The following is a 15,186-nucleotide window of genomic DNA, read 5'->3' on the forward strand; positions in this document are numbered from 1 at the left end:
TTTTCAGGACTACCTGAGAGGCCGCAGAGTAATGATCTACACGGACAATCAGGTAGCAATGTTCTACATCAACAAGCAAGGGGGATCGGGTTCATGGCCCCTTTGCAGAGAAACATTACTACTTTACCAGCATGCTCATCAACACTGCATCCATCTACAGGCAACTTACCTTCCAGGAGTAGTCAACACGAGAGCGGACAAGTTAAGTCGCATTTTCCATCCTCACGAATGGACTCTCAATTCGGACATCGCCCAACGTGTATTCGAACGGTGGGGAACCCCAGCCATCGACCTATTCGCGACGGAGTTCAACGCACAGGTTCCTCGTTTCTGCTCCATACATCCCAGTCTTCGCCGGACAGCACAGGACGCTTTCCTGATCCCTTGGTCCCAAGACCTCCTCTACGCCTTTCCTTCTATTCCCCTCATAACGAGAACCATCCAGAAGTGCATAGAGGACAAAGCACGATTGATACTCATAGCTCCAGCTTGGCCGCGTCAACCTTGGTACAGTCTCAGGAACCTCCCATACGTCTCCCTCAACGTCCCGACCTTCTCGTTCAGGATCAGGGAACTCTATTACATCCTTTACATGCCTCTCTTCATTTTACGGCATGGCTGTTGAACGGTGCCTTTTGACGGAGCAAAATATATCAGAGCAGGCACAATTAATTCTTCTGGAATCCAGAAAATTGTCCACCAGACGCAATTATAACTATAAGTGGAAACGTTATTCCTTATGGTGTATTTCCAAGGGCATACAACCCGTTGATTGCCCCCCACACAGACTGATTGACTACCTATGCACCCTTTACGACACCGGATTGGCCACGTCTTCCATCCATGTACATCTCAGTGCCATTGCAGCTTATCATAGACTTTTCAATAATTCATCTATATCCACCCATCCACTCCTTTCCCGTTTCATTAAAGGACTGTCTCATTTGCGTCCTCCAGTTGCCAAACCCCCTGTTCCACGGAGTATCAACACAGTACTGGACCAACTCATGTTTCCACCGTTTAAACCTTTGGAGTCGGCCCATCTCAAATATCTCCCGTGGAAAGTTGTTTTTCTTGTTGCAGTAACTTCAGCAAGAAGGGTGAGTGAATTACAAGCCTTAGTGCACTATTCTCCATATGTACAGTTTTTTCCACATAAGGTGGTACTTAGAACACATCCATCGTTCTTACCAAAAGTGGTTTCACACTTTCACATCAATCAGACTATTGAACTGCCAACCTTTTTTCCAGAGCCTCACCATAGTGATAGGGAAAAACTCCTCCACACGTTAGACTGTAAACGAACGTTACAGCACTATATATCGAGAACACATTCCACTTCTAGACCTTCGCAACTGTTCCTCTCTTTTGATCCAAAAGCTCCAGGGTTACCAGTCTCTAAACGTACAATCTCCAGTTGGATCGTTCAATGCATTCAGTTTTGTTATGAGAAAAACAACATACCTCTTTCCTCCACACCTACAGCTCACCAAGTACGAGCTTTATCAACTTCATGGGCTCACCTTCGCAATGTATCACCTATAGACATTTGCAAGGCAGCTACTTGGTCTTCACTACACACATTCACTTCGCATTACTGTTTGGACCAGCAAGCCACAGCAGATGCGAAGATAGGACAAGCAGTTTTGCATTCTTTCTTCTCTGAGGCTCCTTGACTGCCACTCTACTTTGATCACGTTCCACCTTCACCATTTTTCCAAACGTGATCGGGAGCTTAGGACTCCCATGACAGCATGGCTAATTCAGCCCTGCTATCGACGGGAAAAGCAAGTTTGCTTACCGTAAACGGTGTTTCCGTAGATAGCAGGATGAATTAGCCATGCTGACCCACCCTCCTCCCTGGCAGTCTCAACATACTTCTATCACGCTTAATCACAGACTGAGGAGATCTTGTACTTCCTGCGCGGGAACTCACACGCAGCCGCAGAGGGACTAAAAAATCAACCTCTGCTTTATCAAGCTCCGCCTCCCGGACCTGATGGACAGATCCCATGACAGCATGGCTAATTCATCCTGCTATCTACGGAAACACCATTTACGGTAAGCAAACTTGCTTTCTATGTATCTTTATTTATTCTGAGTGTTAAAAAAGAACAAGGAACTAGTTAGAAGAATCTGTGCAGCAGCGTGGTTCCTGGGGGGGGGGGAAGCTACTTTAGCAGCTCAGGGAGCTCAGCAATGGGTTTTTTTAGCAGCTTTTCTGCCTGTGAAGGAGACCAGGTGTTGGCTCCGTGGCGATGAGGGAAAGTTCCCTGCTTGCTGCAGGTGTGGGGAGGAACAGCCTATGCGTAGGGCATGGTGTTCCGGAGGGAGGGCCCCTCCCCCCCCCCCCTGCGTTGAGTATGACTGCACTGGTTGGTATAGCAAGCCTCACGGGTGACGAGGTGCAAAAAGGCACGTGCACTGAGGAGGAATCTCTGGTTCTGGTAGAGGTTTTTTGTCTCTTTTAATTTGCTTATGCATAAAGCGTGTTTAGTGGGATGCTAGCTCCTGGCCCCATTTTCCATGGATTTGTGGCCAGTCAAGAAGACTGAGCTGTTGAGAAGCTCTTCAAACCGATAATTTTTGGTGCGGATGTTAAACTGATCGGACCTAAAGCGCTGAAGGTGCAGACAGGCTTTGCTTAGCTGTGTGGTAGGCCATGGCAGCGGTTCTTTTCCCGCATGTGTAGGCTTATGCGTGCATGCTCACCGCATAGTGGTTGCATATGCAGGAACCTGTGCACATAAAGCCACGGCCTAGATTTGAGCTTGTATTTGTGCAGGCACTTGTGTGTGTAAGACCGCAACCTAGATTGGAGCGCATATTTGAATGGGCACTTGTACGCATAAGACTGCAACCTAAACTTGAGCGCGTATTTGCCCAGGTACTTGTGTGCATACGACCATGGCCTATACGAGCGCTATTTGCGCATGTACTTGTGCACGTAGGACCGCGACCTAGCCTTGAGCGTGTGTTTGCGCGCGTCCTAAAGGGGTGTGTGTGTGTGTATGCCTGGGTGGCATTGGTATGCACACAGGAGGTCGCCTAGAACCGAAGTTCAGGAGAACTAGGCACCGGGGATGAACAGGTCCAAGTGCCTTGCTATCTGTGAGGATTGCCGTCTGATAGCAGTTCAGTCCTCACTCTCTCTCTCTGTTTGGGTCAGTGCTGTATAGAAGCTCAAAGACATTTGACTACTACAACTTTTGTTTGTTTATTAAAATTTCTTAATTCTTTTGATTTAAGCAATGTGATGCGAAGTTATTTTTGACATTTCTCTGTTTTGTTTTATGGTCAGTTTATGAAAATATTTCCTGATTTAGCCCGTTACTCAGTTGAGAAGGAAAGGTTTCCTTGCTTTTCGACAGGAAACAATTTTCTTAGGTTTTTCTTTTAGTTTGATACCTTTGTAAGTGCATCACCAAACATAGGAATGAATGTTTCTTCTTTTCTCCGGAACCATTAGATTATTTTCTTCATTTTGTGCTCTTCTGCTAGCAGATGGGAGACTGAGTCAGATTTCAAAGCTAACGTCACCCTAGATATGCCCCTGCGAAAACACCGCGTCTCCCGGCTGCCCCACAGAGCCCTCCCGACCTAGTGGGGTCGGTATCGGAGGCCCCATGTTTGACCGCCCGGGTACGCTTTGCCCCGGGAGGGGCGGGCGCTGCCCCGGCTCTGGGGGGAGATCCCCCAGGCACTCCGGACAATGCCCCGCCGGACGCTCAACCGGATGATGATGACAACCCTCGAGTGCTCCGCATCTTCCAGAGGGAGGAGTTAGATGATCTGATTCCTCAGATCCTCGCGGAACTGGATCTGGATCTCCCACCAGACCCACCAGCTCCAGTTGCCCCAGTTGTCTCGACGTCCTCCAAAAAGGGGGATCCAGTCCTAGCCGCCCTGAGGCCGCGGTCCTGGGCGTTTCCTACGCACGACTCCTTCTTGCAGCTTCTGGCTAGGGAATGGGACACTCCGGAGGCCTCCTTAAAGGTCAGCCGAGCGATGGAAAAGTTGTATCCGCTCCCGGAGGACTTCCTTGAGTTCATCAAGGTGCCAAAGGAGGACTCGGCGGTATCGGCAGTCACCAAGAGGACAACTATCCCGGTGACGGGCGGCACAGCATTGCGGGACACCCAGGACCGCAAGTTGGAGATTTTTCTTAAAAGGGTTTTTGAAGTCTCCGCTCTAGGGATGCGAGCGGTCATGTGTAGCTCGCTCGCACAGAGGGCCAGTCTTCGCTGGGTTCAACAACTTCTTATCTCTCAAGACCTGCCGCCCGAAGAAGCCACCCAGGCAGATCGTTTGGAGTCCGCCATAGCGTACGGGGCGGATGCCTTGTATGACCTGTTCCAAGTATTGGCAAGATCCATGGTTTCGGTAGTCGCGGCAAGACGTCTCTTGTGGCTCCGGAATTGGGCGGCGGATGCCTCCTCTAAGTCAAGTCTAGGCTCTCTACCCTTCAAGGGCAAGTTCCTCTTCGGCGAGGATTTGAACCAGATCATCAAGTCCCTGGGGGAGAACGCAGTTCACCGCCTCCCTGAGTATCTTTCTGACTCCATCTGCTGGACGGGGGACATAACCCACCGTCTGGACTGATCCTGGTACGTACAGGGAACTAAGGGTTCCTCCTCAGATGAGAATTCCTGAGGTGATTTTTGATATCCCTCAGAGGCGTGCCTTGGTCCGGTGGCTGGTAACCCCGGTGTGGACTTAGCCCTAGAGCGGCTGAAAGGCAGCGGGTGTACATCCGAGCACGGCGGTGAAGGTAAAGCCCTCTCCCCCCGCAGCTGGAGACCATTCCGACACGCGATCAGTAAGCGCCGAGACCAGGTAAGCTGAAAACTTTAAACTAAGTTCTCTGGGGCTTAGATTGCCTTACCGATTTCTCCCAGCAAGGTAAAAGGGAGCACCGATCGGGTTGAGCAGCCTTGGTTGGGCTAGGCCCCGGTCCGGTACATCATTACTGGTACCCCTGACATTTTGCATTTTAGCATGTTGTTCAGTATATTGTAATAAAAATATATAGCCTTACCTAATCATTTTCTAGATGACCAGTCAAAAATGAGCACTGCAGAGTTTCAAAAGGAGCTCCCCAAACAGCATGCTTGTTCATGTTTTGGTCATGAAAAGCTGAATTTAGTAATATCTCTGTGCCTCACAATCTCTCAGGTCATCCAAACCAAGCAGGCAGGCCTTTCAGCTGAACTTTGAACTAGCATTAGTACCAACTGCCTCAAGGTATTTTGCCTGTACTACTTATTTGTAGAAATCTAGCCAGCTAGGTATTTCATAGTATAATTTTCTGCTCCCCAATACTGCCGGTGTAATAAGATAGCTTGTAGATTATAAGTCATTTGGGTAGCTTTCAAGCTTCTCTGGGTCAGATTTACAGAACCAACTTGAATAGCATATCTCTTCTCTTCTAGCTCTCCTAACTGTCTTTTTTGATAGGTGTTATGCTTAAACATTCATTCTCTATTTTCACTATTTTTATAACAAGACAAAGAAAAAGAATATTTGGAAAAAATAAAAGAAGCAGCTCTCCAGGAACAGCTTTTACGGGAGAAAATGGCACAGCTCAGCAAACAGATGGCAGTAACAGAGAAACAGACAGAGTTGGATAGAGCATCCATTTCACAGCAAACACAGGTGAGATTTTCTACATAGCTTGCAGTTTTGTAGCATAGTAATGATGGCAGATAAAGACCAAATGGCCTTCTAGTCTGGCCAGCAATTTACTTATGGTAATAACTGCCATTCTGTGCAGATTAACCCTATGTGTTCTGTTAAGGGTAGTAACTGTGTGTTGCTCTGAACTGATTGATGTTGCCAACTAGCTGGTATTTGGCCAGCCTGGCTGTTTTTTCTTTTTTCAAGGGAGTCTAGTTTACATAAAATACAAGTGCCATTTTCTTTGCCAACCTCCAGCTTGTCAGACTCCTTCCTCCCTCTCCCCTGTCTCTTGGACCCTTCATTTTATCTTAGACAATGTGTGCCCTGCTGTCAAGACCCTCAGTGGTTTTTTTACCTCCTGACTTCCATATGGAAGATAGAGCTTGAGAATGAGACATGCACTGGCTCAATTTCCAGTCCACAAAGCCAAAGAACAAGCTAGTGCTGCTGCTAGTGCCACATATGACGGGCTCCTACTGTTAAAATAAAAATTATACAGGGTAACTACAGGTGCATGGGGCTTGCCTTTTTTTTTTTTTTTTTTTTTTTGGGGTGGGGGTGAGCAGTTAGCAAACCTAGAACTATCTGTTAGGAATCTTTCTTTCCAACCTGAATTAACATGGTGGTTGATATTCAAATGCATTTATTTAATATTTATTTCCTACATAGTCCAAAGAGCTCAGCGGGTTACACTTAACATATATAATAAAATGATATAGCATAATATAGACAAAATCAGAAGAAATAAAAACATAATAAAAAGGTAGAAACAGATTTAATATAACAATTTCTCACAATGTATAGTAGCATAAAGGTACAATCAGGTTTTCAGAAAGGCAAATGCTTGTGAGAAATGAAATACTTCATCTGTTTCTTAAACATGAAATTATACTAATTACATCAGACTGTTTCATATAGTTGGTCCTTCTACATAGAAAGTTCTCTGTCTAGTTTCATCTAAGCAAACTAGTTATGTTGCTGGAATGTCTAGTAGAGAATATAAGACATGTCATACTGGGTCAGACCTGTTTCCAACTGTGGTCAATCCAAGCCACAAGTACCTGGCAAGTACCCAAACATTAAATAGATCCCAAGGTACTATTCCTTATTGATTAACAGCAGTTTATGGACTTCTCTAGGAACTTATCCGAACCCTTTATAAACCCGGTTACATTTACTACTGTAATCACATCCTTTGACAATGAATTCCAGAGCTTAAATATGCGTTGAGTGAAAAATAATTTTCTTTGATTTGTTTTTTTTTTTTTTTTAATATTTATTTATAATAATTTTCAAATAATTCATTACATAAATATCTTCCATTTCAAATACACCATTTGAAATTCATATTACAGTTTCTTCATTTCAACAATTACAAGAACCTATTTAATAATATTCATATTTCAAAATTATCTATGTTGAAGTGAAAACATTCTTAAAAAGAACAAAAAGTTTTGTAAATTTTCCATCAGGAGTATTAAATACAAACATCTGAGAAACAAAGTATAAGGAAATAATTGGAGATTTTAAACCAGGAAATTTCAATTTTAAGGTACATTTCCCAGTATATATTTTTTGCCTGACTTCTAAGCTACCACTGGGGAAGAGGTGATTGGTTCTCTAGCTACAAGGAATTGAGTCAGATGTTCCACTTGATTGAAACAAAACGATTCATTACCTCTCTTAATTAAACATCTACAAGGATATTTCAAAAGAAAAGAAAAACCTAAAGTGATAACTCTAGGTTTTAATAATAGGAATTCTCTACGCTTACTACGAGTAGCTGGTGCTAAATCAGGGAAGATTTTGACATCTTGTCCCATATAAACAAGAGGAAACTTTTGGAAGTAATGTTTCATTAATTTAGTAATATCACTAGTAGTGACAAAAGAAACAATTAGAGTATTCCTGTCTAAAACCTGAAGAGTTGAATCTTCCAGAAAACCAGTCAGGTTATCTGGAACAGTTATTACTGGCTCCAAGGATCTCTTTTTTACAAAGAAACATGTATTAATATGAGGCATTTCATTTTCTGTAAATCCTAATATCTCAGACAGGAATCTCTTTAAAGATGTAAAAGTAGTTTCCCCTAAAACTTTTGGAAAATTAATAATCCTGACATTCAAATGTCTAGCATTATTTTCTAAATATTCTATACGTTTAGAACATACAAGATAGTCACTAATCAACTTATTTTTCACTAATTTTACTTCTTCCATATTTTTCTCTATTGCATCAACTCTAGTAGAAAGACCAGTAACTTGGTTCTGTATAGTAGAAACTTGTTGTTGTAGATTGGAAGCTACATTATCTAGTTTCCCTTCCAACCTATTCACCGTAGCATTCAATCCGCTCACCAAGTCCCAGATAGCAGCCAATGTTACAGTCTCTGGCCGTGTTGTTAATGGCCTTTCCTCCACGGGGATATCGAGTTGAAGAGGTCGAAGTTGTGGACCTGCTAAGGACACTGAGGGTTCCCCTATTTCAAGAGGACCCTCCTCAGTTACTTTTGCACCCGATACCAAAACGGAGGTTACTCCCTCAGGTACAATCTTTTGCTCCACATCATCAGTGGGCAAAGATTCAGTTCCTCCGTTTATTCCACGTTGGAAGGGAGACAAACGATACACAGGACTAAGAGATGCCTCTTCCTGGGAGGCTCCTTGTTCTCCTTGCAAGAGGCCTCCAATGGACTCCTCGGCATTATCTTTTTTTAACTGGGACATAAAGCGGTCTATCTCTAATTGCATTAAGGGAGGCAGGGGTTCTGAGGGAAACATCCTTACCTTACCTTTTCTCTTGGCAGGCATTATTTCAACAAGCAACAAACAAATATGAGATAGACGCTTTAAATAGTACCTGTTTACTTTGGTCTCAGTAAAGGGGCACAGACGCAGGGTTTCTTCTTCCTTTTCCCGACTTAATCCGGACTAAGCCGGACAAAGCCGTGCGCACCCCTTAGGTGCGCACCCCTTAGGTGCGCACCCCTTAGGTGCGCACCCCTTAGGTGCGCACGGCTTTGGTGATGCGCCGGCGGCGGTGATGCGCCGCCGCGGCGGCGTTCTTATGGCTCATGGCTCCTCCCCCTCACAGCGGCAAGGGCGGGTAGTTGGTCCGGTCCCGGAAGAGGGACCCAGCTGTCTGGTCTCCGGCTCTCAGACGCCGCCGCGGCGTTCTTATGGCTCACGGCTCCTCCCCCTCACAGCGGCAAGGGCGGGTAGTTGGTCCGGTCCCGGAAGAGGGACCCAGCTGTCTGGTCTCCGGCTCTCAGACGCCGCCGCGGCGTTCTTATGGCTCACGGCTCCTCCCCCTCACAGCGGCAAGGGCGGGTAGTTGGTCCGGTCCCGGAAGAGGGACCCAGCTGTCTGGTCTCCGGCTCTCAGACGCCGCCGCGGCGTTCTTATGGCTCACGGCTCCTCCCCCTCACAGCGGCAAGGGCGGGTAGTTGGTCCGGTCCCGGAAGAGGGACCCAGCTGTCTAGTCTCCCGATTTGTTTTAAATGAGCTGCTTGCTAACTTCATGGAGTGCCCCCTAATCCTTTTATTGTCTGAGAGAGTAAATAACATTTCTTTTTATCTGTTAAGTCCTTTTCCCTGTACGTACCCGGATCAGTCCAGACACCTGGGTTGTGACTCCGCACCAGCAGATGGAGACAGAGCAAAACCTGTCGGGCTCCCTACATATTGTAAGGTGCCACCCACAGCCCCTCAGTCTTTCTCTGTCTCCAGCAGATGGGGCAGGTCCACCCACAGTCTCTGGGATCCCTGGGGTTTTTGATAGTCAGTCAGGGATAGTTTAAAAAAAAAACAAACCTTAATTAAAATTATATTAGCTTCAATTTGTTTTTTTTTTTTTGTTTTTTTTTTGTTTTTAAAGAGAAGAAACACTAAAAGGAAAGGAAGTCTCCTGTCGGTGGAGCCTCCCAGGGGGGTTGGGAAGGTCCTGAGGGGACCATCCCCTCCTGGTCGAGGCCGCTGCTGAGGGTCGAGGACCCGGCCGTGCCCGGCAGCAGCGTCGGGGGTGACACGGGGGAGCCCGGTTCACTCACCCCCACTGGAGCGGAAGATTTCAGGACCTGGGCCAGCGGCTAAGTAAAAAAAAAAAAAAAAAGTTTCGGGACTTTCATTTTTGCTGCGCCGTCTCTCGCTCTCTCTCTCTCTCGGTCGGGGCGCTTCGCGGGGGGGCGGGGGGGGAACAACTTGTTTTAAAGTTTTCTCTGCGAGGTTTGCCGCGCCGGCCTGGGATGCCGAAAGGGGTGGCTTGCTGTGCGTGCGGGTCTCCCGCGAAGGGGTGTGCGCGAATTGTATTTCGGGGGGCGAGGGATCGTCGGAGGTCGCTCGGGGGGGGGGGGGGGGGCCGATCTCGGGCGTCCCGTTCGCCAGCAGAGGCCAGGGTTTCTGATCCGTTCCCGCGCTGAGCGGGAACGGATCAGAAACCCTGGCCTCTGCCATTTTGAATTCTGTGAGGGGAGGCCACGAGGAAAGCTATCGAAGATGGCGGCCAGCCACCTTCACTTTCGCCGCAACAGCGGGCCCCGGGGGGAGAGGCCCGGGGGGGGGGGGGGGCTAGGCTCAGAAAATCATAGTGTGGATGAAGGTTCCTCGGATTCAGAAGATTATTTCTCCGCGGATTTTGCTTTGTTGCTCCGGAAATTAGCTAAATATAAGAGGTCCAAACAAAAGTCTGGGAAGGCTTCGAGGGGCAGGGAGGAACGCTCTCAGCCCCGGAAGAGGACAGCCCGGAACCGGGACTTGCCGGGCCCTCCAAGGGAGAAGAGGCCGTCGCGGAGTGGCCCGCGGGACTCGGACACGGATGCTACCACCTCCTCGGGGGAGGAGCCGGCCTCAGGGGCCAGGAGGGCCTGAGGGGGCCCGATGAAGAGGGTCCAGTCCAGCTGGGGGCCGGCAAAGGTACTCTGGCATCGGAAGGGGATGATCCCAAAGTCGTACGCCTGTTCTGGAGAGAGGAGCTGTCTCCCCTCATCCCGGCTATCCTCGACGAGCTCGGGGTGGAGGCCCCACCGGTGGAATCCCGCCAAGGGGCCAATATGGATCCGGTGTTATTAGGCCTGGCCGGTCCGTCGGTGGCTTTTCCGTTTCACTTTTCTGCTTCCGATATCCTGTTTCGAAAATGGGATACCCCGGAATTGGGTCTGAAGGTGAGTAAGGCCATGGACAAGCTGTATCCTCTGCCAGAGGACGTCTTGGAGCTGCTGCGCCTCCCGCCGGTGGACGCGGCGGTGTCGGCAATGACGAAGAGGTCCACTATTCCATTTACAGGCGCCACGGCGCTCAGAGATATTCAAGATAGGAAGCTGGAGGTGCAACTCAAGAAGGTCTTCGAGGTGTCCGCCCTGGGAGTCAGAGCGGCCATATGTAGTAATTTTGTGCTGCGGGCGGGGCTCCGCTGGGCCCAAAATCTCCAAGCGAATGCAGGTCTCTCCGAGGGGGAGGCATCGCAGGCTGATCACTTGGAAGCGGTGATAGCTTACAGCGCAGACGCTATGCATGATTTGCTGAGGACATCGGCCAGGGCCATGGTGTCGGCGGTCTCTGCTCGCCGCCTCCTGTGGCTTCGAAATTGGGCTGCGGACGGTATGTCTAAGGCTCACCTGGGCTCCTTGCCTTTTAAAGGGAAGCTATAATTTGGGAAGCAGCTAGACGATCTGATGCAGTTCCTAGGGGAGAACAAGGCTTTTAAGTTGCCGGAAGACAGGCCCAGGCCTAGAACCTCTTTCTCTTCCAGAAACCGTTTTCGGGGCAACCGGCGTCAGCGCCCGCAGAGATCGTCTGGGGCAGGGACTTCCTACCGGTCCGGCTCCTCCAGGACCACCTCGTGGTCCCAGTCCTTTCGGGGGAAGAAGTTCAACAGAACAGGTGGTCCCTCGTCGGGAGCGGGGTCCAAATCGGCCCAATGAAACGAGAAAGGATCATTCCTTGCTGCAGCCTCGGGAACTCGTGCCAAATGTAGGAGAAAGGCTAGCGCTGTTTTTCGAGGAATGGACTAAGATAACTTCAGACCAGTGGGTCCTCAGCGTAATAAGTCGCGGTTACGCGTTAGATTTTGCACGTCTGCCGGCGGACAAGTTTCTCGTATTTCCATGCAAGGGGTTAGTCAAGCACGCAGCGGTAAGGACAACCCTCTGGCGCTTGGAAGATCTGGGCGCCATCACTCCCGTCCCCCCGAAACAGCGTGGCAAGGGGAGATACTCCATTTACTTCATCGTTTCTAGATCTGAAAGGGGTCAACAGGTGTCTTCGCGTCCCGCGCTTCAAAATGGAGACGATTCGCTCGGTGGTGGCCTCGGTTCGTCCGGACGAGTTCCTAGCGTCTCTGGACCTTACAGAGGCGTACCTGCACATCGGGATTCAGCCGGTCTACCACAAATACTTGAGGTTTTGCATCCTGGGCCAACACTATCAGTTCAGGGCTCTTCCCTTCGGCCTCGCCACGGCGCCACGCACCTTCACCAAGGTTATGGTGGTGGTGGCTGCCCAGCTCCGGAGGGAAGGTTTCCTGGTACACCCGTACCTGGACGATTGGCTCATTCGGGCCAAATCCGAGGTTGCGTGTCGACAGGCGGTTGCCAGGGTGTTGCAACTCTTGCGGTCTCTCGGCTGGGTGGTCAATCTAGCCAAAAGTCGGCTGGAGCCTACTCAGCGGTTGGAATACCTGGGGGCCCTGTTCGATACGGAGAGAGCCAGGGTATCGCTGTCCCAGGAAAGAGTGGTCAAGCTGCAGAGTCAGGTGAGACGGCTGTTGTCCAGCAGGTGCCTGCTAGTCTGCAACTACCTGATGGTCTTGGGCTCGATGGCATCGACGCTCTCGCTTTGGTTCCTTGGGCTTTTGCTCATCTGCGACCGTTACAATCAGCATTACTTTCCCGATTGAAGCCGGCATCGGAGGAGTTTTATCGTCCTCTTCCTCTCACAGGCAGTGCCAGGGCCAGCCTGCAATGGTGGCTCCTCCCCGACCACCTGACGTGCGGAGTCTCCCTGCTTATGCCCAGCTGGACGGTGGTGACAACGGACGCCAGTCTCTCTGGCTGGGGAGCGGTCTGTCGGGGACACTCGGTACAGGGGCAGTGGTCGATCCAGCAGTCGCTGTGGTCCATCAACCGGTTAGAGACCAGGGCTGTAACGTTGGCGTTGAGAGCCTTCCTCCCGTTGTTACGGGGTCGGGCGGTCCGGGTACTGTCGGACAATGCGACCACGGTGGCCTATATCAATTGCCAAGACGGAACAAGGAGCCAGCAGGTGGCGCAGGAGGCGAGCTGGTTGATGTGCTGGGTGGAGCGACATCTCAGCGGCATCGCGGCGTCCCACATCGCCGGGGTAGACAACATCCAAGCGGACTTCCTCAGCTGACACCGTCTGGACCCAGGAGATTGGGAACTGCCAGACGTAGCTTATCACCTCATCTGTGCCAGGTGGGGACAGCCACGCCTGGATCTGATGGCCACCACTCAAAACACAAAAGGCGCCGCGGTTCTTCAGTCAGCGGAGGGAGCGGGGGGCAGAAGGCGTCGATGCATTGGTGCTTCCCTGGCCCACGGACGTGTTGCTGTATGTATTCCCTCCGTGGCCCCTGATAGGCAAGGTGCTGCGGTGAATCGAGTTGCACCCGGCGGAGGTGATCTTGGTTGCGTCGGAATGGCCAAGGCGACCGTGGTTCGCGGATCTCCTGCAACTTGCCATGGAACCTCCTCTTCGCTTTCGCGGGGACGCGATCCTTCTTCGTCAAGGACCCGTCTGTTTGGCGGATGCGGATCACTTTTGTCTTGCGGCTTGGCTTTTGAGAGGGCGCGCTTGAGGGCTAAAGGGTATTCGAATGCGGTAGTAGCCACTCTGTTGAGAGCTAGAAAACAGTCTACGTCCTTAGCCTATGTTCGGGTTTGGACGGTGTTTGAGGACTGGTGCAGTTCTCACGAGGTGAACCCCATCCGGTCAGCTGTGCTTGAGATCCTCGCCTTTTTACAGGAGGGTCTCTCGAAAGGGCTGTCCTGGAGTACCCTAAGAGTCCAGATAGCTGCCCTTGGTTGCCTCAGAGGTAAGGTCCAAGGAGTGGCTTTGGCCCGCCATCCGGACGTGGCGCGTTTTCTTCGAGGGGCTAAACATTTGCGCCCGCCGGTACGGCACCCTTGTCAGTCATGGAATTTGAACTGCGTCCTGTCCGCTCTTTGCGCAGCGCCGTTTGAGCCTCTGAAACGAGCGACACTGAAAGATCTTACTTTGAAGGCGGTGTTTTTGGTCGCGATTGCGTCCGCCCGGCAGGTCTCGGAGCTACAAGCTCTGTCTTGTAGATAACCGTTTTTGCGAATCTCGGACTCCGGGGTTTCCTTGAGAACGGTTCCGTCTTTCCTGCCGAAAGTGGTGTCGTCCTTCCACTTGAATCAGTCAGTGGAGCTTCCAGCCTTTTCGACCGTGGATCAGATGGACAAGGGGTCGAAAGAGTTAAGGAAACTCGATGTCCGTAGGACTTTACTCCGTTACCTGGAGGTTACGAATCCTTTCTGGGTTTCAGACCACCTGTTTGTTCTTTGTTCTGGTTCCAGAAGGGGGTCTGCTGCCTCTCGCTCCACGATTGCGCGATGGCTCAAGGAGGCAATCGGTTCGGCGTACCTTCTGCAGGGCAAATCGGCGCCTAGGGGTCTCCGGGCTCATTCGACTCGTGCGCAAGCCACGTCTTGGGCTGAGGTCTCTCAGGTGTCCCCGCAGGAGATCTGTAGAGCAGCGACTTGGAAGTCGTTGCATACGTTTTCTAGACATTACCGGCTGGATGTCCAGGCAGCTGAGACTCAGGGGTTTGGAGTGAGTGTTCTCCGCGTGGGACTCTCTGCTTCCCACCCTCGGTAATTAGCTCTGGTACATCCCAGGTGTCTGGACTGATCCGGGTACGTACAGGGAAAGGAAAATTAGTTCTTACCTGATAATTTTCGTTCCTGTAGTAGCACGGATCAGTCCAGGCTCCAGTCCGTATGTTCTGTTTTCTGCTGAAGTGAGGGAGAGTCCGCTCGGTTGGATTAAGTCCTTGTTATTCAAGTTGGAATTCCAACGTTGTTCAAGTTCGAAATAAGGCCGTTCGCTCCTGGTTCTGGCAGCTTGGTTCCAGCCGGGGGTGTTTTTGTGAATTGGCCTATGTTAAGATGTTTTTAGTTAGTCGGGCACTTTAGTTGCTTGGACATTATGTTCGACTGAGGGGCTGTGGGTGGCACCTTACAATATGTAGGGAGCCCGACAGGTTTTGCTCTGTCTCCATCTGCTGGTGCGGAGTCCCAACCCAGGTGTCTGGACTGATCCGTGGTACTACAGGAACGAAAATTATCAGGTAAGAACTAATTTTCCTTTATGATTTTATAGACCTCTATCATATCCCTCTTCAGCCGTCTCTTCTCCAAGCTGAATAGCCCTAACCTCTTTAGCCTTTCTTCATAGGGGAGCCGTTCCATGCCCTTTATCATTTTGGTCGCCCTTCTCTGTCCTTTCTCCTGTGCAACTATATCTTTTT

General features: G+C 49.9%; 1 protein-coding gene across 3 annotated transcripts in view; it reads left to right on the forward strand.

The window, feature by feature from the left end:
* The window catches only part of BUB1 (BUB1 mitotic checkpoint serine/threonine kinase), a 403,183-nt gene that overhangs the window by 71,760 nt on the left and 316,237 nt on the right, over positions 1–15,186 (forward strand). For all 3 annotated transcript variants that reach the window (XM_029594322.1, XM_029594320.1, XM_029594321.1), the window contains one exon: positions 5,507–5,655. In XM_029594322.1, the coding sequence (XP_029450182.1) occupies positions 5,507–5,655 (149 nt within the window). The remainder of the gene's footprint in view (positions 1–5,506; positions 5,656–15,186) is intronic.

The sequence above is a fragment of the Rhinatrema bivittatum genome, chromosome 3 (genome assembly GCF_901001135.1).
Source record: "Rhinatrema bivittatum chromosome 3, aRhiBiv1.1, whole genome shotgun sequence".
Taxonomy (NCBI): Eukaryota; Metazoa; Chordata; class Amphibia; order Gymnophiona; family Rhinatrematidae; genus Rhinatrema; species Rhinatrema bivittatum.